General features: G+C 44.2%; 1 protein-coding gene across 6 annotated transcripts in view; it reads left to right on the top strand.

Moving 5' to 3' along the window:
* Positions 1-27,271, top strand: part of SLC29A1 (solute carrier family 29 member 1 (Augustine blood group)) — a 471,283-nt gene that overhangs the window by 379,577 nt on the left and 64,435 nt on the right. For all 6 annotated transcript variants that reach the window (XM_078647310.1, XM_078647311.1, XM_078647306.1 and 3 more), the window contains 2 exons: positions 20,030-20,138; positions 22,224-22,309. In XM_078647310.1, the coding sequence (XP_078503436.1) occupies positions 20,030-20,138; positions 22,224-22,309 (195 nt within the window). The remainder of the gene's footprint in view (positions 1-20,029; positions 20,139-22,223; positions 22,310-27,271) is intronic.

Here is a 27,271-nt window from a genome sequence, read left to right as displayed (position 1 = left end):
ATTGTTGAGTTAGTAGGAATAGCTCCACTTGAAATACTATATTTGTATGATATTATCGCTACTATCTTCTAACTGTCTGTAGTATATGTTTTACTACATATTGTATACTATCTACATCATCCCCTCCCTTGTCCGCCTTTCCTATTTCTTCCTTTCCAGGTTATATGAGTATCTCAGATATTGTATCTTTTGATGTTCTATATTATCTTTTTTGTGTTTAGAAATCTGAGAAGTTAATATTTCATAGTAATTTAGTGTGTGGCCATAATTTGATTTATTATTTATTCAAATGTTTTATGTTTTGGTTATATACTGACATGCACCTCTCAATAAAAATATACAACAAGAAAAAAGTCTTTAACAACATACTAGTACCACCACAGAAACAAACAGCGATGGCCAATTAGCCTTGACAGCCAGCCTCATACCCTTTAGAAAGAACAGTCCTCTCCTTAAAACTGCCCTCGTGTCCTGCACAGATCATCGGCTAAGATCACTTGACTTTGTACGGACCAAATTTAAGAAATACCTGTCCCACCCTCACAAATCAAGGCTCTTTAAATCCAAGTCAAACTGTTTTACGTGTATCTTCAGCGCAACATTGATGATGTCTCTGTAGGTGGCTTAGGCAAATTCTTTACCTCAAAACTCAAGGACATGCTATGGAACCTGTGTAATTCCACAGCACCCCAGAGGTCAGCCAAAGATAATTTGTCAAGCTTAATTGGTTATCTGAACCTACCCACCACTCAACAAAACTGTTGCTATGAAGAAGGCGGCCTGAAGCTCAGTCTGATCTCACAACGCGTGGGCAGAGGACAGTTCTCACCGTCTGCAGGAAGATAGCAAAGTCCTTATTCCATCTTAAATCTCACAGCTTCTTCAACAAAAACCCCACAAACTCTTCACATTTTGGAAAATGTCCCCCTACCTGTGCACTCCAAAGCTGCCCCCATCCATATCAAGGACACTGCACCGACCTAAACAACCTTTACCTCGAAGAACCCTCAGCTTTGAAATTAAAGCTAGTTCGATCACTGGTCTCAAAATTCCATAAGTTGATCTCTTTTTATATCAATGCTGCGCCCTTTCTTTTTCTCTTCAGTATAAAAGGAACAGGCCTGTTCACTCTTATGGTCCTTCCCAGGTGCCAATGACAATATCTATAACGGATTGGATAACCAGTGTCTCAAAACGTGTCCCCTTTGCCTTCCAGTTACTTGCGTCACCATCTCTTCTCTTAGTTCTGGATTTGTTTCTAATTGTTTTGACCATTCCACACTCATCCTTTTTTACCTGTACCTACCTTTGACCCTCTGCTCTTCTGAACTACTGTTGCATTGTAGGTTTCCTACGGCTATCCAAAATTCCTATATTGGTCACTTTCTGTACACACGCCACAATCTCGATCCAAGCCAGTCTGGCATCCTAGGCCATTTTGTCTCAGACTCGGTGCGTTGATGGTGTGACACGAAGTTCCCCGTCCCCTCTTCTCGTATTCAGTATTGTCACACGCAACTTTTGATACGCACACTTACACACATGAAGTCGAAATCACTGGACCATGGATCCCTTCCCTAAAATCTTTAATGTTACTCAGTTTTTAAAGTTGAATCAAGTATAGTGGTTCTAAACTCACCAGTTCAAAAGCAGAAGTAATGCTACTAGACCGCAAGCATTTGTCGCCTGACTGCATTGTCCAACCTACCTAACCTTTACAGCGGATGCTCTTCCAGATCGAGCCCTTCCACCAAAATGTAGATGATTTTCAATTACTGCTCAACTTAGAATCATGACAAAATCTAAAAAAAAAAAAGGTTGTGCAGAATCAAACACTCCAGCATTCATTCTAAAGAAACTGCAGCAGATCACAGTTGGTTTCCTGGTAATTCAAAACTAGAAAAAGCTGATAAGCTCCTTGTCGGCCTGCAGAGATATCATTGAACCATTTGTAGAAATTTTATACCAGCCAGAAGACTGATGGCGACTGAAAAAAAGGGACACCGGTTATCCTAGCTTCCGTATTGTCCATCAGTATTTACCTGTGGACAAAAACTACTTGTTAGGCAACCGCAAGATCTCTCGCCTTTCTCCCAAATATATGTCCTGTTGTCCCCATTATATACCACAACATGAGTATTATTAGACTCACAGGCCTCAAAGAAGAGGAGACTTCTGCATCCAGGTGACTGTACCTGAGCTGTGCACTGTGCAACCCACTTCCCATCCAAACTCTCCCCTCCACCCGAAATCAGTTCCTATTGTGTGCAAGTTGATGGGTGATTGAGCCCACATTCAAGCTTCGTCCAGGGGTGCTGGTAGGGGCTAATAGTTCCCATCGATTTAAACTGTAACCTGTCCCCCGATAGGCCACTTGTGTTTCAATACATTGAGGTAAAAATCTGTATTGAGGTTCTGCTTTTTAATTGGACGGATGGGGTTCATCATAAGAAGATTTGTAAACATCAAAGAAACAAAGGTATCTATTCTGTCGAGAGGAAAGACCAGTAGCCGGAATCCCCTCCTATTTCATTTCAAAAACATGAGTTAAATGTTCAAAAGGGAGATGCCGAGGATGTTAGTGCGCCACCAATTTTCTCCTCCTCTACAAGTGTTTCTGGATGTGTGCCATTGGTTGACTCTTATTTCTGCTCAATGCATTTAGTACTTGGGAGCATAGCAAGACCCAGAATGCAGGAGTCTGTCCTGCACAGAAGAAGCTGCTGTCCGTTGAGCTCTAGTGTCATTGCCTGTAGATGCTGTCTCATCTGATGGTTGAATGTCTTTTCCTTCTGTGTTCTGGGGTGTTGTGTGTTTTCTTGGTACTAGATGCCTTGTTGGACATGGGACACCCTTTAAAAAGGACCTGAAGGCCAGTAGTGTGGGGAGTTGGGGGATTAGGACCACAGGATTCTGATGATCCCACAGCTTCTAGTCCATGACACTGTGGTGTCAACAGAAGGAAATTTCAAGCGAGCCCTGTTCCACCTAGGATACAGCAGACCATCTTGAGGGGCCTCCCCTGGAGAGGCCATGTGGATGATCTGATCTCAAAGGGAAAGTAGCATGCCAAGGAGAAACAACACAAGCTGGAGCTGAGGACTGGACATCCATCCCAGAAGTCAGATCTTCCTCCCAGTGGACCCCGCCAGCTGGCTCCTTCCCTAGTCAGGCGACCCCACCACCTTTTACTATCTGAACAAACAAGTAGTTAGAGTCCCGAGTCCTCGCCAAGAAACACTGTCCATCTTGCGCTGACTGCTCGCATTGAACATTGCCACCATAGTAGTCCATCTTCTGGGCCTTGAGAACTAATAAACTATTCTCCAGGGTGTGAACTGCATGTGGTGGATGGGGCATCAATTTATTGGCACCAAAAGACAAGGTAAAATGCAGATTTACTCCTTCAGGTTGCCAGGGCCTAGGTTTAGGTGAAGATGATCCTTAGATCTTTGAACCTGGGCCTTCCTCAGATTGGGGAGTCTTCGTTGCAGACCAGACCTCCTCTCCGGGACATCAGACAAGATTCTCCACCCTAGTCTTTCAGGATCTGCCTGGCTACAGAGTACTGACAATAGAACCATTGAATGCTCCAAGTGACTTAATGGCCATCAGGAAAGAAGCCAAATGGCCTTCCGCAAGATCATCTAAAGCCTGCAAGTGGACCAAATTTATTTATTTATTTTATTTTATTTTCAAAGTTTTATATAGCGCGAACAAGATCTTCACAGATATCAGGGCGCTTTACATAGAAGGGTACATGAGGGAACATAGTCAAACAATAAATCAATAGATCACACAGTACAAAGAGGTGGCTGCAAAGCCCATCACGTGAGTAATAAGACAACTCGTACAAATAAGTAAATGGGTCAAACATGTAGTACAGATCGGTGCAGGGTGTTAACAGAGTTCGAGATAATAGTTCAAGTGTATTTAGCCATGAGGATAGCTTTTACTTCTTTTATAAAGAGTGTAGTGGAAGAGATAAGCCTGGTTTCGGGAGGGAGTGAGTTCCAAATCCTAGGCGCCATTCCTGAGAAGGAGCGCTTGTATGTTTTTTCCTTCCGGAATCTTCGAGGTTTCAGCAGAAGATTGTTGGTGCCTCTCGTGTTTCTAACTCCTCCAGAGATTGTCAGTTTCTGAGCGAGGTAGCCGGGTGAGTTTAGGTGTACCGCCTTGTGTGTCATGCTGGCGATTTTCAGATGTATTCTGGCTTCAAAAGGCAGCCAATTCAGGGATTTCAAGTCAGGGGTAATATGGGAGTGCTTTTTTGACCCAGTGATGAGTCTCGCTGCAGCATTCAGAGAAGCTCTTAGTGTTGCGGTTGTAGTTAGGGGGAGTCCGCAGAGGGCGGTGCTGCCGTATTCAATTTGTGGGATGACTAGCGCTTGTACTGCGGTTTGGAAGTCTTTGGCTGGGAGGTAGGGTTTAAGTTTCCTCAGAGTATTGATCTGGAAGTTCGCTCCCTTTGTTGCCTTGCTGATATGTTGCTGCATGTTGAGATTGGTGTCGAGTGTTATGCCTAAAGATTTTGCTGAGTCCACGATGGTGGGTTGGACATTGAGTGCGGTTAGGAGTTTAAGCCAAATTTGAGTGGTGGATATCTTCGCTGGAGGTGAGATCAGAAGGAACTCTGTTTTCAGGGCATTGAGTTTGAGGTGATTATCGGCAAGCCAGGATTGGGTGCATCTGATCGTTGAGTTCAGGAGCAAGATGTCATTGGGGGATTGTAATTTGAGGTAAAGTTGGGTGTCATCGGCGTACATGTGAAAGTGTACATTGGATGCTTGTAGCAAGGTGGTGAGCGGTTCCATGACTAGGTTGAACAAAGTTGGGGATAGAGAGGATCCTTGGGGGACGCCTAGCGTTACAGGTATTGGCGAGGACATCAGGTTGTTACTCTTGAATTTCTGCGACCTGTTGTGAAGAAAGGAAGTGAACCACTTGAGAACAGTTCCAGATAAACCCATTCTTGTGTTTAGTAGTTCTAGTAGATTCTCATGTTTAACGGTGTCGAATGCTGAAGAGAGATCAAGAAGGATGAGGAAGCAGGTGTCGTTTTGGTCTAGCATTTGAAGTGCGTCGTCAATTATGTGAGTCATAGCAGTTTCTGTGCTGTGTCCTGCTCGGAAGCCTGACTGGTGAGGGTTGAGGAGATCAAATTGCTCAATGTGTTTAGTCAATTGTAGTTGTGCGCATTTTTCCAGCAGTTTGGCGAGAGTGGGAATATTGGTGATGGGACGGTAATTGTTGAGATCAGAGGGGTCGGCTGTAGGTTTCTTTAGTAGAGGTTTGACCTGACCAACTTTGAGGGAGTCAGGTATGCTTCCTTGTTGGAGAGAGCTGTTGATAATTTTAGTCCAGAGAGGGAGAAGCAAAGGGATAAAGTCTTTTCCTGCGGAGGCAGGGATGGGGTCCGTGAGGTGATTGGATGGTTTCAGGGTGCTGAGCAGTTTGCCAATTTCTTCTTCCGAGTATGTGCCGAAGGTTGACCATGTAGCATGGTTTTTTGGTTCAGTGGGTGCTAGGCATTGGGGTTTGGAGTAGAGGCTTGCGTCAATGAGGAGATCGCTTTTTATTTTGTCAGTTTTTTGGATAAAGAAAGCAGCGAAGTCTTCACAGGAGGGTGCCTCACGCCTAGTGTTGAGTGGTTGGGGTTGCTCCTTGGATTGTGAATTGATTAGCTCAAACAGTTTTCTCGGGCGGTTTTTTGCTTGGTCGAGTTGGAGGCTGAAGAAGTCTGATTTTGAGCGTTTTATTTTCCTGAAGTAGGCGTTTCTCTTTTTCTTCAGATCTTTTAGGTGCATTGCAGAGGGAGCTGATCTCCAGGTACGCTCTGCCATTCGCATGTCTCGTCTATCCTCATTGAGACTCCCGTCGTACCATGGTTTGGAGATTTTAGTAGAGACTCTTTTCAGCTCTATAGGTGCAGCCTCATTAATTATAGAGGTCATAGCGTTGAGATAGTGGTCAGTCAGAGTTTGGACGTCCGTAGCGCCTGTCGGTGGGAGTAGGAGATTGCAACTGTTAGGGGGCAAAGAGCCTGGGTTGAGCTTTTTCGAGTCTCTTTTCCAGACTTTGGGCTTGGAGAGTTGAGCCGGGTTAACTTTGACTTTTTCATTGATAAAGAATGTGACAATATGATGATCTGACCAGTCACAGGGTTGGATGGACTCGAGTTGGATAGAGTCCTCTTTGGAGATGATCAGGTCGAGGGTAGAACCTTTCTCGTGGGTCGGGCTGTTGCATATTTGGGTGAGGTTAAGGGCATCGAGGACATTTTTAAGACTGGATCTGGATGGATGCTCTTTCATTATACGAACTTATACTGCATCAGAATAACATGCTGCCGACAGGTAAGCCCACAACTCCTTCACTGAAACACAAACACCCATGCTCTGATGAGTAATCAATCAGCTCGGATTTATAAGGTGCGACTAATTACCCAAGAGGGCATCTAGGCACTACGTTTCTGATGGGCTCAGTCGAAAAGCCAAGTCTTGAGTCTTTTTCTGAATTCATGTAGGGAGGGTGCTGTTCAGGGGGGATGGGAGGGGGAGCAGTCGTTCGAGCACTTGGCTGCAAGATAGGAACTTCCTCCAATGAAGCGTGGAGTGTGTGTGAGGGAAACGGAGCACAGGTGTCTGAAGGGTTGCTGGAACTTCAGGCGGTGGGTGATGAATTCTGGTTCTATGTTGTAAAGCGCCTTGTAGGAATGTGTAAGCATCTTGAGGTGGCATCAATTGTAGATGGGGAGCCAGTGGAGGTTCTTGAGGTGAGGGTTGATGTGGATCAGTCTGGGGAGGCCAAGGATGAGTCTAGTGGCTGCGTTCTGAAAAGTCTGGAGTCTCCTCAGGAGTTGGGTGGTGATTCCTGAGTAATGTGTTGCTGTAGCCCAGGCTACCGTTTGAGTGACGGTTTTTCTGGTGTTGATGGGTAGCCATTTGAAGATCTTTCGGTGCAGGCGGAGGGTGTGGAAGCAGGCGGAGGAGACAGCGTTGATCTGGCATTTCGTGGCAAGTGTGCTGTATAGGATGATGCCGAGGTTGCGAGCGCAGTCCGTCGGTGTGGGTCTGAGATCGGGAGGCCACCAGGTGACGTTCCATCTAGAGGTATTGTTCCCAAAGATCAGTACTTCAGTCTAGTCCGTGTTGAGCTTCAGGCAGTTGGTCTTCATTCAGTTGGTGACTTCATGCAGTTGTGGAAGTTAAATCTTGTGGTGGAGGGATCTTCTTAGAGCGAGAGAATGAGCTGGGTGTCGTCTGTATAGGATATGATGGTGAGGCCATGGGCTCTGACGTTGTTGGCCAAGGGCATCAATTAAGTGTTAAACAGAGTGTGGCTAAGTGATGACTCTTGAGGGATGTTGCAGATGGTGGTCTTGGGTTCTGATTTGACAGGTGGTAGGCGGATTCTATGGGTTTGTCCCGTGGGGAATGATGTGATTCATTTGAAGGCGTCTCCATGGATCCCGATGTGGTGGAGTCTCCTAATGAGTGTGTGGTGAGGTATGGTGTATAACACTGCTGAGAGGTCGAGGAGGATCAGAGTATTCCCCCCTGTCCAGGATGTCTTTTTATCTCTTTGATACAAATGATGTCTTTTCATACAAATGAATGGAGGCCACTTGGAGATTGGTCCATGCTTTTGCTATACCTTATTGTTGGACCATGGCTCCAGGCCTGATCTTTTAGTGGGCAGGTTTCACTGATTAACCTACTGACTTGAAGAATATTTCCCGGTTTCTGGATTCATGCTTCCTTCATTGTACCTTTTAGGACTATCAGAGAGAATCCAATAATGGAGAAGAAAAAGTTCCTTACCTGTAATTCTAGCTTTCCATCATTGACTTTCTTCTTACCTGTAATTCTAGCTTTCCATCATAGACTTTCTCCTTACCCGTAATTCTAGCTTGGCATCATAGACTTTCTTCTTACCTGTAATTCTAGCTTTCCATCATAGACTTTCTCCTTACCCGTAATTCTAGCTTGGCATCATAGACTTTCTTCTTACCTGTAATTCTAGCTTTACATCATAAACGCTCGTCTTACCTGTAATTCTAGCTTTACATCATAGATTTTCTTCTTACCTGTAATTCTAGCTTGGCATCATAGACTTTCTTCTTACCTGTAATTCTAGCTTTCCATCATAAATGCTCTTCTTACCTGTTATTCTAGCTTTACATCATAGTCTTTCTTCTTAACTGTAATATATCTTTACACCATGGACGTTCTTCTTACCTGTAATTCTAGTTTCCATTATAGATGTTGTTCTTACATGTAATTCTAGCTTTACACCATGGACTTTCTTCTTACCTGTAGTTCTAGTTTTCATCATAGACGTTCTTCGTAACTGTAATACATCTTTACACCATGGACTTTCTTCTTACCTGTAATTCTAGTTTCCATCATAGACGTTCTTCTTACCTATAATTCTAGCTTTACACCATGGACTTTCTTCTTACCTGTAATTCAAATTTCCATCATAGACGTTCTTCTTACCTGTAATTCTAGCTTTGCACCATAGACTTTCTTCTTACCTTTAATTCTAGTTTCCATCATAGACGTTCTTCTTACCTGTAATTCTAGCTTTCTTGCTTTCCATCATAGACTTTCTTCTTACCTGTAATTCTAGATTTGCACCATATACCTTCTTCTTACCTGCACTTCTAGTTTCCATCATAGACGTTCTTCTTACCTGTAATTCAAGCTTAACGCCATGGACCTTCTTCTTACCTGTAATTCTAGTTTTCATCATAGACGTTCTTCTTAACTGTAATACATCTTTACACCATGGACTTTCTTCTTACCTGTAATTCTAGTTTCCATCATAGACGATCTTCTTACCTGCAATTCAAGCTTAACACCATGAACTTTCTTCTTACCTGTAATTCTAGTTTCCATCATAGACATTCTTCTTACTTGTAATTCTAGCTTTGCACCATATACTTTCTTCTTACCTTTAATTCTAGTTTCCATCATAGACGTTCTTCTTACCTATAATTCTAGCTTTACACCATGGACTTTCTTCTTACCTGTAATTCAAGTTTCCATCATATACGTTCTTCTTACCTGTAATTCTAGCTTTGCACCATAGACTTTCTTCTTACCTGTAATTCTAGTTTCCATCATAGACGTTCTTCTTACCTGTAATTCAAGCTTAACACCATGGACCTTTTTCTTACCTGTAATTCTAGCTTTCTTGCTTTCCATCATAGACTTTCTTCTTACCTGTAATTCTAGATTTGCACCATATACCTTCTTCTTACCTGCACTTCTAGTTTCCATCATAGACGTTCTTCTTACCTGTAATTCAAGCTTAACACCATGGACCTTCTTCTTACCTGTAATTCTAGTTTTCATCATAGACGTTCTTCTTAACTGTAATACATCTTTACACCATGGACTTTCTTCTTACCTGTAATTCTAGTTTCCATCATAGACGTTCTTCCTACCTATAATTCTAGCTTTACACCATGGACTTTCTTCTTACCTGTAATTCAAGTTTCCATCATAGACGTTCTTCTTACCTGTAATTCTAGCTTTGCACCATAGACTTTCTTCTTACCTGTAATTCTAGTTTTCATCATAGACGTTCTTCTTACCTGTAATTCAAGCTTAACACCATGGACCTTCTTCTTACCTGTAATTCTAGCTTTCTTGCTTTCCATCATAGACTTTCTTCTTATTCAAGCTCAACACCATGAAAACCGTCAACAAACAACTGACAGCCTTCCTGGAGACGAACGGCTCCCTCGACCCATCGCAGTCCGGATTCCGAGCGAGCCACAGCAGCGAGACCGCACTCATCGCAGCCACCGACAACATCCGGACCCTGCTGGACAACGGAGAAACCGCCCCCCTCATCCTGCTCGACCTTTCGGCTGCGTTCGACACGGTCTGCCACCGCACCCTGACAACCCGCCTCCGCCACGCCGGGATCCAAGGAAAGGCCCTGGAATGGATCACCTCCTTCCTCTCTGACAGAACCCAAAGAGTCCGTCTCCCGCCCTTCCTCGCAAAAGCCACCAAGACCATCTGCGGCGTACCTCAAGGCGCCTCGCTCAGCCCCACCCTCTTCAACGTCTACATGAGCCCCCTCGCAGCCATCGCACGCAAGCACAACCTCAACATCATCTCCTACGCCGACAAAACCCAACTGATCCTCTCCCTCACCAACGACCCCACCTCCGCCAGAGACAGCTTCCAGGACGGAATGAAAGACATCGCAGACTGGATGAAGCTCAGCCGCCTGAAACTGAACTCAGACAAGACGGAAGTCCTCATCCTCGGCCCATCCATCTCCGCCTGGGACGACTCCTGGTGGCCCCCTGCTCTAGGCCCCCCACCCAAGCCCACGGACCATGCACGCAACCTGGGCTTCATCCTCGACTCCTCCCTCACGATGGCCAGGCAAGTTAACGCAGTTAACTCCTCCTGCTTCAACACACTCCGCATGCTCCGTAAGATCTTCCGCTGGATCCCCACTGAAACCAGGAAAACGGTCACCCAGGCCCCCGTCACCAGCCGGGAACGCCCTCTACGCTGGGACCACCGCCAAACTACAGAAAAGACTGCAGCGCATCCAGAACGCCTCAGCACGACTCGTCTTGGACATCTCCCGACACAGCCACATCTCCGCTCACCTGAGGAACCTGCACTGGCTCCCCGTCAGCAAAAGGATCACGTTCAGACTCCTCACCCACGCACACAAGGCTCTCCACGACTTGGGCCCCGAATACCTCAACAACCGCCTCACGTTCTACACGCCAACCCGCCAGCTCCGCTCCGCCAGCCTCGCCCTCGCCACCGTCCCACGGATCCGCAGAACCACCACCGGAGGAAGATCCATCACCTACCTGGCGGCCAAGACCTGGAACACCCTCCCCACCCACCTACGACTCACCCAGGACCATCTCTCCTTCAGGAAGCAACTCAAGACCTGGCTTTTCGAGCAGTAGCAGCTCCCCGCCCCCAGCGCCTTGAGACCCTAGCGGGTGAGTAGCGCGCTTTACAAATACTCTTGATTGGCGCCAGGAAGAGGTGTGGCGCCGCGGCCAGGGCGACTGACTCGGAATCTGGGGATCACGGTTCGATCCCCGGCTCCGGCGGCAGATTAGCCTAGCACCATGTGACTCTGGGCAATAGCTTTCTTAATCTTCCCGACGGCCCCCAGCGCCTAGAGACCCTTACGGGTGATTGTGCGCTTTACAAATGTGGATTATTATTATTGATTGATTGATTCTTACCCGTAATTCCAGCTTGGCATCATAGACTTTCTTCTTACCTGTAATTCTAGCTTTCCATCATAAACGCTCTTCTTACCTGTTATTCTAGCTTTACTTCATAGACTTTCTCCTTACCTGTAATTCTAGCTTGGCATCATAGGCTTTCTTCTTACCTGTAATTCTAGCTTTCCATCATAAACGCTCTTCTTACCTGTAATTCTAGCTTTACATTATAGCCTTTCTTCCTAACTGTAATATATCTTTACACCATGGACGTTCCTCTTACCTGTAATTCTAATTTCCATCATAGACGTTCTTCGTACATGTAATTCTAGCTTTACACCATGGACTGACTTCTTACCTGTAGTTCTAGTTTCCATCATAGACGTTCTTCTTAACTGTAATATATCTTTACACAATGGACTTTCTTCTTACCTGTAATTCTAGTTTCCATCATAGACGTTTTTCTTACCTGTAATTCTAACTTTGCACCATATACTTTCTTCTTACCTGTAATTCTAGTTTCCATCATAGACGTTCTTCTTACCTGTAATTCTAGCTTTACACCATGAACTTTCTTCTTACCTGTAATTCTAGTTTCCATCATAGACGATCTTCTTACCTGCAATTCAAGCTTAACACCATGAACTTTCTTCTTACCTGTAATTCTAGTTTCCATCATAGACGTTCTTCTTACCTGTAATTCTAGCTTTGCACCATATACTTTCTTCTTACCTTTAATTCTAGTTTCCATCATAGATGTTCTTCTTACCTGTAATTCTAGCTGAACACCATGGACTTTCTTCTTACCTGTAATTTTAGTTTCCATCATAGACGTTCTTCTTACCTGTAATTCTAGATTTGCACCATATACTTTCTTCTTACCTGTAATTCTAGTTTCTATCATAGAGGTTCTTCTTACCTATAATTCAAGCTTAACACCATGGACCTTCTTCTTACCTGTAATTCTAGTTTTCATCATAGACGTTCTTCTTAACTGTAATACATCTTTACACCATGGACTTTCTTCTTACCTGTAATTCTAGTTTCCATCATAGACGTTCTTCCTACCTATAATTCTAGCTTTACACCATGGACTTTCTTCTTACCTGTAATTCAAGTTTCCATCATAGACGTTCTTCTTACCTGTAATTCTAGCTTTGCACCATAGACTTTCTTCTTACCTGTAATTCTAGTTTTCATCATAGACGTTCTTCTTACCTGTAATTCAAGCTTAACACCATGGACCTTCTTCTTACCTGTAATTCTAGCTTTCTTGCTTTCCATCATAGACTTTCTTCTTATTCAAGCTCAACACCATGAAAACCGTCAACAAACAACTGACAGCCTTCCTAGAGACGAACGGCTCCCTCGACCCATCGCAGTCCGGATTCCGAGCGAGCCACAGCACCGAGACCGCACTCATCGCAGCCACCGACAACATCCGGACCCTGCTGGACAACGGAGAAACCGCCCCCCTCATCCTGCTCGACCTTTCGGCTGCGTTCGACACGGTCTGCCACCGCACCCTGACAACCCGCCTCCGCCACGCCGGGATCCAAGGAAAGGCCCTGGAATGGATCACCTCCTTCCTCTCCGACAGAACCCAAAGAGTCCGTCTCCCGCCCTTCCTCGCAAAAGCCACCAAGACCATCTGCGGCGTACCTCAAGGCGCCTCGCTCAGCCCCACCCTCTTCAACGTCTACATGAGCCCCCTCGCAGCCATCGCACGCAAGCACAACCTCAACATCATCTCCTACGCCGACAAAACCCAACTGATCCTCTCCCTCACCAACGACCCCACCTCCGCCAGAGACAGCTTCCAGGACGGAATGAAAGACATCGCAGACTGGATGAAGCTCAGCCGCCTGAAACTGAACTCAGACAAGACGGAAGTCCTCATCCTCGGCCCATCCATCTCCGCCTGGGACGACTCCTGGTGGCCCCCTGCTCTAGGCCCCCCACCCAAGCCCACGGACCATGCACGCAACCTGGGCTTCATCCTCGACTCCTCCCTCACGATGGCCAGGCAAGTTAACGCAGTTAACTCCTCCTGCTTCAACACACTCCGCATGCTCCGTAAGATCTTCCGCTGGATCCCCACTGAAACCAGGAAAACGGTCACCCAGGCCCTCGTCACCAGCCGGGAACGCCCTCTACGCTGGGACCACCGCCAAACTACAGAAAAGACTGCAGCGCATCCAGAACGCCTCAGCACGACTCGTCTTGGACATCTCCCGACACAGCCACATCTCCGCTCACCTGAGGAACCTGCACTGGCTCCCCGTCAGCAAAAGGATCACGTTCAGACTCCTCACCCACGCACACAAGGCTCTCCACGACTTGGGCCCCGAATACCTCAACAACCGCCTCACGTTCTACACGCCAACCCGCCAGCTCCGCTCCGCCAGCCTCGCCCTCGCCACCGTCCCACGGATCCGCAGAACCACCACCGGAGGAAGATCCATCACCTACCTGGCGGCCAAGACCTGGAACACCCTCCCCACCCACCTACGACTCACCCAGGACCATCTCTCCTTCAGGAAGCAACTCAAGACCTGGCTTTTCGAGCAGTAGCAGCTCCCCCGCCCCCAGCGCCTTGAGACCCTAGCGGGTGAGTAGCGCGCTTTACAAATACTCTTGATTGGCGCCAGGAAGAGGTGTGGCGCCGCGGCCAGGGCGACTGACTCGGAATCTGGGGATCACGGTTCGATCCCCGGCTCCGGCGGCAGATTAGCCTAGCACCATGTGACTCTGGGCAATAGCTTTCTTAATCTTCCCGACGGCCCCCAGCGCCTAGAGACCCTTACGGGTGATTGTGCGCTTTACACATGTGGATTATTATTATTGATTGATTGATTCTTACCCGTAATTCTAGCTTGGCATCATAGACTTTCTTCTTACCTGTAATTCTAGCTTTCCATCATAAACGCTCTTCTTACCTGTTATTCTAGCTTTACTTCATAGACTTTCTCCTTACCTGTAATTCTAGCTTGGCATCATAGGCTTTCTTCTTACCTGTAATTCTAGCTTTCCATCATAAACGCTCTTCTTACCTGTAATTCTAGCTTTACATTATAGCCTTTCTTCCTAACTGTAATATATCTTTACACCATGGACGTTCCTCTTACCTGTAATTCTAATTTCCATCATAGACGTTCTTCGTACATGTAATTCTAGCTTTACACCATGGACTGACTTCTTACCTGTAGTTCTAGTTTCCATCATAGACGTTCTTCTTAACTGTAATATATCTTTACACAATGGACTTTCTTCTTACCTGTAATTCTAGTTTCCATCATAGACGTTTTTCTTACCTGTAATTCTAACTTTGCACCATATACTTTCTTCTTACCTGTAATTCTAGTTTCCATCATAGACGTTCTTCTTACCTGTAATTCTAGCTTTACACCATGAACTTTCTTCTTACCTGTAATTCTAGTTTCCATCATAGACGATCTTCTTACCTGCAATTCAAGCTTAACACCATGAACTTTCTTCTTACCTGTAATTCTAGTTTCCATCATAGACGTTCTTCTTACCTGTAATTCTAGCTTTGCACCATATACTTTCTTCTTACCTTTAATTCTAGTTTCCATCATAGATGTTCTTCTTACCTGTAATTCTAGCTGAACACCATGGACTTTCTTCTTACCTGTAATTTTAGTTTCCATCATAGACGTTCTTCTTACCTGTAATTCTAGATTTGCACCATATACTTTCTTCTTACCTGTAATTCTAGTTTCTATCATAGAGGTTCTTCTTACCTATAATTCAAGCTTAACACCATGGACTTTCTTCTTACCTGTAATTCTAGTTTCCATCATAGACGTTCTTCTTACCTGTAATTCTAGATTTGCACCATATACCTTCTTCTTACCTGTAATTCTAGTTTCCATCATAGACGTTCTTCTAACCTGTAATTCAAGCTTAACACCATGGACCTTCTTCTTACCTGTAATTCTAGCTTTCCATCATAGACTTTCTTCTTACCTGTAATTCAAGCTTAACCCCATGAACTTTCTTCTTACCTGTAATTCTAGCTTTCCATCATAGACTTTCTTCTTACTTGAAATTCTTGCTTTCCATCATAGACTTTCTTCTTACTTGTAATTCTAGCTTTCCATCGTAGACTTTCTTCTTACTTGTAATTCTAGCTTTCCATCGTAGACTTTCTTCTTACCTGTAATTCAAGCTTAACACCATGAACTTTCTTCTTACCTGTAATTCTAGCTTTACATCATAGACTTTCTTCTTACTTGAAATTCTTGTTTTCCATCATAGACTTTCTTCTTACTTGAAATTCTTGCTTTCCATCATAGACTTTCTTCTTACTTGAAATTCTTGCTTTCCATCATAGACTTTCTTCTTACTTGTAATTCTAGCTTTCCATCATAGACTTTCTTCTTACCTGTAATTCAAGCTTAACACCATGAACTTTCTTCTTACCTGTAATTCTAGCTTTCCATCATAGACTTTCTTCTTACTTGAAATTCTAGTTTCCATCATAGACGTTTTTCTTACCTGTAATTCTAACTTTGCACCATATACTTTCTTCTTACCTGTAATTCTAGTTTCCATCATAGACGTTCTTCTTACCTGTAATTCTAGCTTTACACCATGAACTTTCTTCTTACCTGTAATTCTAGTTTCCATCATAGACGATCTTCTTACCTGCAATTCAAGCTTAACACCATGAACGTTCTTCTTACCTGTAATTCTAGTTTCCATCATAGACGTTCTTCTTACCTGTAATTCTAGCTTTGCACCATATACTTTCTTCTTACCTTTAATTCTAGTTTCCATCATAGATGTTCTTCTTACCTGTAATTCTAGCTGAACACCATGGACTTTCTTCTTACCTGTAATTTTAGTTTCCATCATAGACGTTCTTCTTACCTGTAATTCTAGATTTGCACCATATACTTTCTTCTTACCTGTAATTCTAGTTTCTATCATAGAGGTTCTTCTTACCTGTAATTCAAGCTTAACACCATGGACTTTCTTCTTACCTGTAATTCTAGTTTCCATCATAGACGTTCTTCTTACCTGTAATTCTAGATTTGCACCATATACCTTCTTCTTACCTGTAATTCTAGTTTCCATCATAGACGTTCTTCTAACCTGTAATTCAAGCTTAACACCATGGACCTTCTTCTTACCTGTAATTCTAGCTTTCCATCATAGACTTTCTTCTTACCTGTAATTCAAGCTTAACCCCATGAACTTTCTTCTTACCTGTAATTCTAGCTTTCCATCATAGACTTTCTTCTTACTTGAAATTCTTGCTTTCCATCATAGACTTTCTTCTTACTTGTAATTCTAGCTTTCCATCGTAGACTTTCTTCTTACTTGTAATTCTAGCTTTCCATCGTAGACTTTCTTCTTACCTGTAATTCAAGCTTAACACCATGAACTTTCTTCTTACCTGTAATTCTAGCTTTACATCATAGACTTTCTTCTTACTTGAAATTCTTGTTTTCCATCATAGACTTTCTTCTTACTTGAAATTCTTGTTTTCCATCATAGACTTTCTTCTTACTTGAAATTCTTGCTTTCCATCATAGACTTTCTTCTTACTTGTAATTCTAGCTTTCCATCATAGACTTTCTTCTTACCTGTAATTCAAGCTTAACACCATGAACTTTCTTCTTACCTGTAATTCTAGCTTTCCATCATAGACTTTCTTCTTACTTGAAATTCTTGCTTTCCATCATAGACTTTCTTCTTACTTGTAATTCTAGCTTTCCATCGTAGACTTTCTTCTTACTTGTAATTCTAGCTGTACATCGTAGACTTTCTTCTTACTTGTAATTCTAGCTTTACGTCGTAGATTTTCTTCTTACTTGTAATTCTAGCTTTACATCGTAGACTTTCTTCTTACTTGTAATTCTAGCTTTCCATCATAGACATTCTTCTTACCTGTAATTCTAGCTTGACATTATAGACTTTATCTATGTGTCCATAAAACCCTTCTGTGGACTAGGGTATAGTAAGGAATTGGAGGGTTTTTACAGCGTTGTAGTATTTGTATTTAAAAATGTTATACCGCCTCTGCAGGACATGATGGGACAGTTCAGGTTCCGGAAAGGTTAATGGTCAGTATTCACTCTATTTACAGCCTGTGACTGAGGCTCTATTCCTTTTTGTATTCAGTCTTAAAAACGGTTTACATCGTGGTATTTTTGTTTAAGGTAAATAGCAATTGATTTGGGTTAATTGAGTAAACTTTTAAATTAAAAAAGCAAAACAAATTAGCCTTTAAGCAAGTCTCCTATAGTTCGTTTATTTTCAAAAGTGAATATGTATTTTTTTGTAAAATGTAGACCACGCTTTAAACTGATGATGTCAGAAAAACTTACATTTTGTAGTACATGTTGTTGTACTACAAAATGTACTAAAACTTACTACAAAATGTAGTTTGAGGAAGGCCCAGATTATTCAGGCCCCAGGGCCACTTTCTCTCCAACTTGTCGCTTTTCTGGGGTTCAAGCCCAGATATCCTTGGTAGACTCCGGAGCAAATGGGACCACTACCTGCCCTTAAAAAATTAAACAAAAACGTTTCGTTTTTCTTTTTTTAAATGCATCTTGTTTTCCTTCGAAAAAAACGGGCTGCATTTTTAAAAAGAAACTGCTTTATTTAAAAGCAGTCCTAGACATGGTGGTTTGCTGAACCCAGCAGGCCACCATCCCTGGGAGGGCTGGTATTCCCAATGGGCTCACACATTGCGAGAGGCTCTTTAATATTAATGAGCCTCGCAATTTGCGACCCAATTGGGAATCGCAAACAGTGTTAAACACACTGTTGTGCATGGAAAAGTGCACCTCACAAATTGCGACTCGCAAATGAGTCGCAATTTGCAAGGCGCAATTTTGCTTGTCGTACATCTGGCCCTCAGTGCCTGGAGGCATCTGAACTCCATGCTAGCTAGGACACCATTTCAATCAACCTCTTCCTAAAATCTAAGTTTTCAGTTTTTAAAATTGATACCTCTTGTCACAATTTCTGAGTATGAGGTCTGTAGACAACGTATGGATTTAATGCCCATTCATCTTTTGTCTCAAAATGATCTCAGACTTCCATATGCACCAGGAGATTTGCCTTCCTGTCTTCTTTATTTTATCACACTTCTCTTGGCTACCTCCGGGTTCAATATACAGATGTTCATTGAGCGTTGAAATTGTGCATTAATGGTTACAAGTAATTTAGCTGCACTGGTTGGTCATTTGTGATTTATACCGGAAATGGACAACAAAGCAAAGTTTACAAACTCCAGTTTCCCAGTGGGCTCTGTCTTTTACTAACCATTGACATGACATACGTGCAGCTTCCTGTGTTGCGTGGCCCATGCTACTCTCTCGTAACAGTGGACACAGGGCCTATTTCGATTGATAGAGTAATCACATGACAAGCTCCTTAGCACAGAGCGTCGATATAACAGTCAGCCATGTTCATTCCCTCTTCCAGTGCCTGACTGTGCCTGACTTCCCAGCAGCCTATGCTTGGTAAGCTCTTCCAAGAGTTGGGCGCATGAAAGATCAATGAATGGTTATTACCCTGTAGTGCCTGGTACTCTGATGACCTTCTACCCGTACTGATCCCAATGCAAACCCACCATTCCCAGCTCATCTGACATCACAACTAGAATATGGGTTCACATTAGCACAGTTTGGAACAGGGCAGTGGCCGATGTCACCCCAGGATTGTAAAGGACTGCAGCCAGAGGTCAGCAGCGTGATTTGTCATTCTCCCTTACTCTTCTGCTCACAAAAACTGTACAATAAGTATACAAAACAGTGGTGGGTTGAATTTTTGATTATTGTCAGCCACTGGCAGTCACTCTAGGACTATTCTGTACACTCTGCCACCCCAGTTTAGACCTGGCGATATGCAAATCAGTCTTGACCCTGCTCCTCATGGGAACAGTCCAGACCGAACTGCCAAGCCAGGTCATCCATGGACCAGAAACAAGCTTCCTAGGACCGGTTTCGGGATTTCACGCCTCTTCAGCCAGGATAGCTTGATTCCAGTGACACAGTGAGCCCAGGACCCACGTCTGGGCATACCTGGCGCACTTAGGGCGAGAAATCAAAGGACACAGAATTGATGGATGGAATGCAGAACAAATCAAAACATTCACCCCCAGTCAAGAGATCTGGGTTACATCCATCATTCTTTTGCTCACCATGCCACCCCAGATCAGCCCCAGCCATATGCAAATCAGTCTTGACCCTGTGCCTCATGGGAACAGTCCTGACCGAACTGCCAAGCGATGTCCTCCCTTGACCAGAGCAGACACACTTGATCACTGGAACCAAGCTTTACCCGGCTGATGAGCCCTAACTGGGGTGAAACCAGTCCGAGGTTGCTTGTGTTCTGGTTCAAGGAGGACCTGGGTTAGATGTTTGGGCTGGACTGTTCTTATTGGTGCAGGGTCAAGACTGATTTTCATACAGCCGTGTCTGAATTGAGGTGGCATGGTGTGCAGAATAACAATAAACTAGGACGCGCACCAAGTAATTACCAGTGGCTGAGATTAAGTCAGGCTTTCCATCCATCACCATGGCATATTTTAATAAACCAAAGCATGGATTTAGGTCCTGAGACAAGATATAAGTAACGTAATTAATCCTGTGAAGTTAGCTACACAAAGTGTCAGATAGGTTCAAGTTTGGGTGAGAAACTCCTTCCGCCTGTCTCCTCTGGCCTCTGCTGTATCTGCCTCTTGCTGCTCTGTGTCTTACAATGCTTGTCCCGCTGCCTCCGGTCTCATCCTTTGTGCCTGTTCTCTCTCCTCAGATCTGGGTCCTAGCTCTCAGTGTCTGCCTGGTGTTCACAGTTACCATCGGTATATTCCCAGCTGTCACGGCTGACGTGAAGTCCGCAATCGCAGGAACCGGCAAATGGAGTAAGTATAACCGGGGGTTCTGGTGTAGACGGTCTAAAGATCAGGGCGTTCTGTGGCCTGAATCTGGATGAAGTCTTTGCTGAGAAGTTACTATAAAAAGCTCATTGAAAGCGTCCAGTAGAACCAGTTCTCGCTGTAAAGCTCCCAGTAGAGCCAGTTCTCACTGAAACGCTCCCAGTAGAACCAGTTCTCACTGAAACGCTCCCAGTAGAACCAGTTTTCACTGAAAAACTTCCAGTAGAACCAGTTGTCACAAAAATGCTCTCAGTAGGACAAGTTCTCAGTGAAAAGCCCCCACCCAGTAGGACAAGTTCTCACTGAAAAGCCCCCACCCAGTAGAACCAGTTCTCACTGAAAAGCTCCCAGTAGAACCAGTTCTCACTGAAAAGCTCCCAGTAGAACCAGTTCTCGCTGAAAACCCCCCACCCAGAAGAGCCAGTTCTCGCTGAAAGCTCCCAGTAGAACCAGTTCTCGCTGTATAGCTCCCCGTAGACCCCGTTCTCGCTGAAAAGCTCCCAGTAGAACCAGTTCTCCCTGTAAAGCTCTTAGTAGAACCAGTTCTCCCTGTAAAGCTCCCAGTAGAACCAGTTCTCGCTGAAAAGCTCCCAGTAGAACCAGTTCTCCCTGTAAAGCTCCCAGTAGAACCAGTTCTCGCTGAAAAGCTCCCAGTAGAACCAGTTCTCCCTGTAAAGCTCCCAGTAGAACCAGTTCTCGCTGAAAAGCTCCCAGTAGAACCTGTGAGTGTGCCTAGATGCAGCATATTTCTTTCTTAGGTAGAGCACTTACTATTATTATAAACTTTTGTAAAGCACGCTTCTACCCCAACTGGGCCACCCGAGAACTACAATTCACCTAGGTAGGCTTTGGAAGACTAGTCTCTTGGTGTGGGCTCCCAGTTCTGCACAGGCAAGGTTTATCTACCCTGTAGAGGAGGTGGATTAACTAAATTGTGAAGGCCACTACGTTGGTGACCAAAGGACCTCTGGGTAAGAAGTAGCAGACACGTCTAACTTCTGCGAGGGTCCTTTGACCACCTGACAATGCACTGGATTCTTGGTGATGTAGGAAGCCAGAGAAGGAGCCTCAGCATGGCTGTGATTCAGAGGAGTATGCAACTCACCAGATCCTAGAGGGTGACAAGTGATCTTGGGTCCACCATACTCTGAGGTGAGCATTCACCAGTGAGCCACTTTTACTGGGCCCGCCTCAATATTTATACCAGTTTCCGGGGCCAATATTAGGTAACAAGGAAATCACAGGTTTGAGTGAAGAGATCTTAGGGTCTAACCCCCAGATTCATCATAGTCCTGTTTTGCGAGTCCTTAATAGCGATTATTAAGGAATCGCTATTAAAGATTCGCAAAACGGGATTCATGTAAAAATTGCAATTTTTTTAGCGATTTCTACTGTTTCCTTATTTGCGATTCGCTAATTGCGAATCGCAAATAAGGAATGGCTTTCCCATTCATTCCTATGGGCCTATGGGCCTAAAGGCCCATAGGAATGAATGGGGAGTCATTCCTTATTTGCGATTAGCAATTAGCGAATCGCAAATAAGGAAGCGATTTCAAGGGTGCCAGGGTGTCCAAAGGACACCCTGTAGCACCCCTGAAATGGTAATGTACACTGGTGTTGCGCACACGCATGTCCAAAGGACATGTGTGTGTGTAACATGCAACTTAGAAAAATGCACTAAAGTGCATTTTTCTAAGTTTTCGCTATTTACCACGTAGTTAGACTTCGCAGTAAATAGCAGCCCCATATTGCGAATTCGCAATTTTCAAAAGGTTCATGAACTGCATTTAAGGAATCTCAAATTGAGATTCCTTAAATGCAATTAATCGCAATTTAGCGATTTCTAGAACTGCGATTTTTTGCATTTGGGATGATGAATCCCAAATGCAAAAATAGGGCTCGCAAATTCTCAGAATCCGGCCCTTTGCGAGCCGATTTCGGCTTGATGAATCTACCTGTAAGAGTAATTAAGCCACTGTAAATGTGTGTTTTTCACTTACGTTTCCTCTGTATTAAGAGCTCCTTGGTATACCAGCTGCCCCTCTCATCTGAAATGTCTTTCTTTCACAGACATGTATTTCATCCCAGTTTCCTGTTTCCTGTTTTTCAATGTCTTTGACTGGGCTGGCCGAAGCCTCACAGCAGCCTGCATGTGGGTAAGTAATGTGTTTGGGGAGATGTCGCTGTGGTCCAAATGTTGCTGTTGTAACGTGTGTAGGGAGCAGACGGTATGTGCTTGCGATAGGGAACTATGTACCACTGCAACAAAGTATCACAAGCTACTGGGTGTGCTTGCTCCTAAGCATTTGCAGTGCTTTATAACTAGGCCAAGTATTCGAGAATAACATTTTGCAAGAAAAAGAGCCCGTGTTTGTTGCCCGACAGGCCTCTCCGTGTGCAGTCTGCCCTGGCACAGAGTCTTGTAGAATTGTGAACTATAGTTCTCCAGTATTTGATCTTTCATAAATTCACGTGTGAATCGTCACAGTCATCGAGCTGATAGTACCACATAACAATTTAAATAGCAATATCGCTTTACAATTCTCATTAACATTAATGTTAAACGTAGCCCGGAGGCTGTACATATTGTCACTTGAGTAACCTGGTCACATCATTTAAAAAGAACCAATCGTTAACCAATCAGGTACAAGCAGATTGAAGCCCACACTCTACAGACACCAACAATGTCTCCTCACAGACAAAAGGCTATCTCTGAAACAGTTTCAGATGAGGAGGAACCATCAACCTCAACAACAGTTGACAACAGCCCTTACAGGTCAAATTCGCAATCTGTAACTTATTCTCCCAATTCGGTAACACATAAGATTCCTTTTTCACTTTTAGCCTTACCTACAGTAAAGATAGTACAGTAGACGAAGACCTTCTTGATGACCCAGTCGATGACATCAGTCGGTCAGGAACCGACCGAGTCCATTAAAGATACTTTCGACAACAACTGGTATGGTACCATCATCGATGACAAAGAGAACGTCAATGATTCTGTCAATAGTAGGAAACAACTTTCAATGACTGGATAATCATCCGAAAGATCACTGATGAGAAGATACCAGTCGACAACATCATCCGTAAGATTACCATAGACAACAAAAATACAGCTGACAACACCAATATCTGTAATATCGGAAACTGGAGTTCAATCGTCTAGTCTTTCTCATCATACATCACCAGGCAAAGAACCATCTCAACGACCAGCAAGGTTATTGGATACAGAAAGATCCAAAGACGAAGTGCCCTTTGGCCAGGCTTACGGCCCACATAACGTTGAGTGAAATGCCAGGAATATGATGTAGATTGACAGTACAGCGGCGAAGATCCTGAGGAGCATTACCCATAAGAAACCAGCAGCAATGACTCTGTTACTCAATGGTTAAGTTTCGGAGAGGCCAGGCTAGGGGAGGGAGATTAGGGAGTGTACTGCGGGGAGGGAGATCTGGAACGAAATGTTGGTAGATGCTTAGGGCCCGATGTAGGCAAATGTGAAATAGCGAATTCTTAATATCGAATTTTACCGATTCGTTATTAAGAAATCGGTATTTCAGATGTAGGTAAGAATTCGGTAAAAAATACAGAATCCTTAATATTCGTTATTACCGAATCGGTAATTGAGATTCGGTAATAAGGAATACCTACCCATTCATTTATACCGGCTTGGAGCCCATAGGAATGAATGTGAAGACATTCGGTATTGCCGATTTGGTATTACCGAATCAGTAATACCGGGAGGTATTTCAAGGGTGCGCACCCCTGAAATGTGCATGTGTGCACATGTGGCGCACATACATGTCCTAAGGGCATGGATGTGTGCCACATGGCACAGAAATAAAATCAAAAAAGTGCTTTTTGTAAGGAAATTGCTTTTTACCACCAACTTGGAGTTGGTGGTAAATAGTGATTCCTTAAGGTTGAGGTGCTACCTACATTGCATTTATGGAATAGGTATCATGAGACAATTCAGTTCTTTGGGACTCTTAAAACCTCGGTGCAGCTCCGAGAGTGTCAGAAGATAAATCTCTTCTTTTGTGAGAGCAAACAGTTCTATACTTTTTGTTTTTAAAACAAAGATTTTCTCAGAGATTGATGACGTTGTTATTTCTCACAATTCTCAAAAGACGAATGTCAATATTCTTAGCTTCTGAGTATATCAATGCTTAAAGGGTTCACCAACTTCCTTGTAGTTCAAGTCTTATGTGCAGGTTTTGAGGCACATCAGACAAATTGCTTAAGTTTCAACAATGTCTTAAAACTCTGAGCGATTTTTTCGATTATCTTTTGATAGTTAAATTTTTCTGCAAGAATAAATACTGAACAGCTTCTCTGGAAACCTATGCACAGCTCGATTGGGTTTCCATGCACCTTGCTTCCTTGCTTCCAGGTGTGTTGTAGATGGAAAGACACTCTGTCTCCAGTTACATGGATGCTATGCTCACCTGGAAATTCTGTTGACTCACAAGCCTTACTCGCCGGGATGCACTGAATCCTATCCGAGTCACTGAAATGACAAGTTGCTTACTTCTCTCAGAGCCGCGTTATATAGAGTCCCAGATCTTGCATGGCTGATAGGATTTCAGAAGCTCTGTGAGATCGTGTCATACTCTTGCGAGATCTTACCATTGAAAGCGTATTGGAGCGCAGACTGGAAACTCGTGGGAAAAGTGTCAATGGTAATCAATAACCTTCATGTCAAAATAAAGTATCTTTTTGGGAGCTGGCTGTAGGCACCATCAGTGACACAGATCTCAGTGTCATTGGTTGGAGATGTAAGGATGATGATAGCTGACGATTATAAAAGATAACCTTAAAAATTGAGGGACGTCAACAACTCCAAGACAGCAGACTCCACAGCAAGCACCAGCTGCTCCATCACTAGTGGTGTTGCCTACACAACCACATTCTCCCACAGTGGCTGCAATAAATTTACAACTGGCACCTTTGCCACCAGGTTGGACAAATGCTGTACGAGCTGATTCTCGTATTCCAGCCCACAGTGATTCTCCTCCGGATGGCCGAGCAGGTTTCCATCCTACAACAGAGAAAGCATCTAGGTGCTATGTGTTGCTTGTTCCAACGAAAGACGGTGATTGGTTTCCATGTCCTCAAGGATCCTCCTAAGACGTCAGGAAAGGCCATTCCTATTATCAATCCCCTTTGAAAAGAGGGCCTTAAAGATTTGCAAACGCAGGCGACCGTAGCAGCCGTTATCCCTCGACTGGATAAGAAATATGAAGCATCAGAGAAAATACTTGCATTCCTAATTGGAAATCCAAAAGTCAACTCAGTTGTAATGTAAGCTGTGCAACGGAGATTGGGAAACCCATCAACACCCTGTATTGTGTCTCCTGACTGGCAGGGTAGCCGCTTCCGTAGACAACATCGGAAACAGTGTCGGCAATAGCTGCAACCTCGGTCAGAGCAGGTAATTCGCAAACAATATTAGGAATATGCGATTGCCAAATGTGGTCAGATATCACCCTTTCTTGATATATTTACCAGAAGAAAAGAAGGCGGAAGCGAAAGACAATCTCTGGAGGGGTAATGAACATCAACAGCCATAATCGATTCAATTGATGGAGGCGGTGAATTGAGGCTTCAGGCAACTTATGTGAGCAGCGGAAGCACAGAGGCCAGGGTAGCTCCATAGCACCTCCTTCAGGTCTGAGGTGCAAAGTACAATACTAGATATGCCCTTTGAAGGGGAATCATTATTTGGAAACATGTAGATGACACTGCTCAAAATATAAAATCTAGCACAGAGACAGCAATATCGAAGGCAGAAGTCCTTACGGGTCTACAGAGGCCAAATTCAACCAGCGGAGGCTACCAGCGATATAGATGCCAACCGTATCACTCGCCATCAGTGATGTGGTCAACTGTATCAAACACAATTCAGTGCTCCTTCTACAGTATATCCAAATGCACCATCATGGAGAAAGGTGGGCAGCCGGACCAGAACACGATGAATGAGGAGAAGACGTTGACAAGGAGAAGGCATCGGCCAATATAACTCCTAGTCGCATTTTGGAAAATCCAGAGGGGGAAGAATTTAATCTTGTCTGCGGAGCTGGAAAGTAATTACAACAGACCTGTGGGTCCTCAACTTAGTGGCATATGACCACACCTTGGAGACTGAGCAAACCCCTCCTGAGACAGCACCTTGCAAAATGTAACAACATTTGCAATTACTGCAAGACAAAATTCACATCATGATATGAAAATGAGCAATGGAATGAGTTCCCAAACCCTAACAAAACTCAGGATTCTATTTTCGTTTCTTTCTCATCAAGAAGTTAGGAGAATGGAAACCAATGCTGGACCCGCGTCAACTGAACGTGGTCTCCAAAGAAACAGAAGTTCTCCAGCTTCTACGTTTATGGCAACCGTACACCTGAAAACGACTTACTTCTATTTCTGTATCTCCCCTACATTGAAAATTGACATTGCTTATCACTTGCAAAAGGATACCGTTTGTGGGAACAGTTCTGGATTCAGGGGTGGGAAGAGTGTTTGCATGCTTGGTGTAGCCAATCTACAGTAACTGTAGTAAGAGTTGGACATCCAACAGGCACAGGCCACAGGCGTATACGAAGACAAAATCAAAGTAACAACAAGAATGAAGGAAGAGTTGCCCTGGTGGATACAAAGTCTCAACCCAAACACAGGGCTCAAATTCCAGCTGAAGCCTCCAAACCTCATAGTGACCTCACTTAAATAGACATCGGGCGTGCGCCTTTCAGGGGTTGGCTATAGGTGGCAAGTGGTCGCCAAAGGAGGAGTGATGCACATAAATGTATTGGAACTTCAAGCAATGAGACTGGGTTTGAAACCGTTTGTTCCAAGAACAAAGTACTGGTTAATAGGAGCATCCTATACTGTACTGCGTATCAACAATACAGCAACAACATTTTATTTAACCCCTTGGCCGCTGCGGTAATTCCGCCGCGGCGCTAGGGGTGGGGGCACGCAGGCCCCCGCCATGCTTGTGACGGAATCACTCCGTCACGAGCCGCGGTGGCGCTGTGCTTGTGACGGAATGGTTCCGTCACTGCCCGCCCGCCTAATAGAACGCTCAGCACAGGCGCGAAATCAGCGCCACGCAGGCG

The sequence above is a fragment of the Lissotriton helveticus genome, chromosome 6 (assembly GCF_964261635.1).
Source record: "Lissotriton helveticus chromosome 6, aLisHel1.1, whole genome shotgun sequence".
NCBI classification, from domain to species: domain Eukaryota; kingdom Metazoa; phylum Chordata; class Amphibia; order Caudata; family Salamandridae; genus Lissotriton; species Lissotriton helveticus.
Note: the sequence above shows the minus strand (reverse complement) of the source record. Positions and strands in the feature narration are given on the sequence as shown.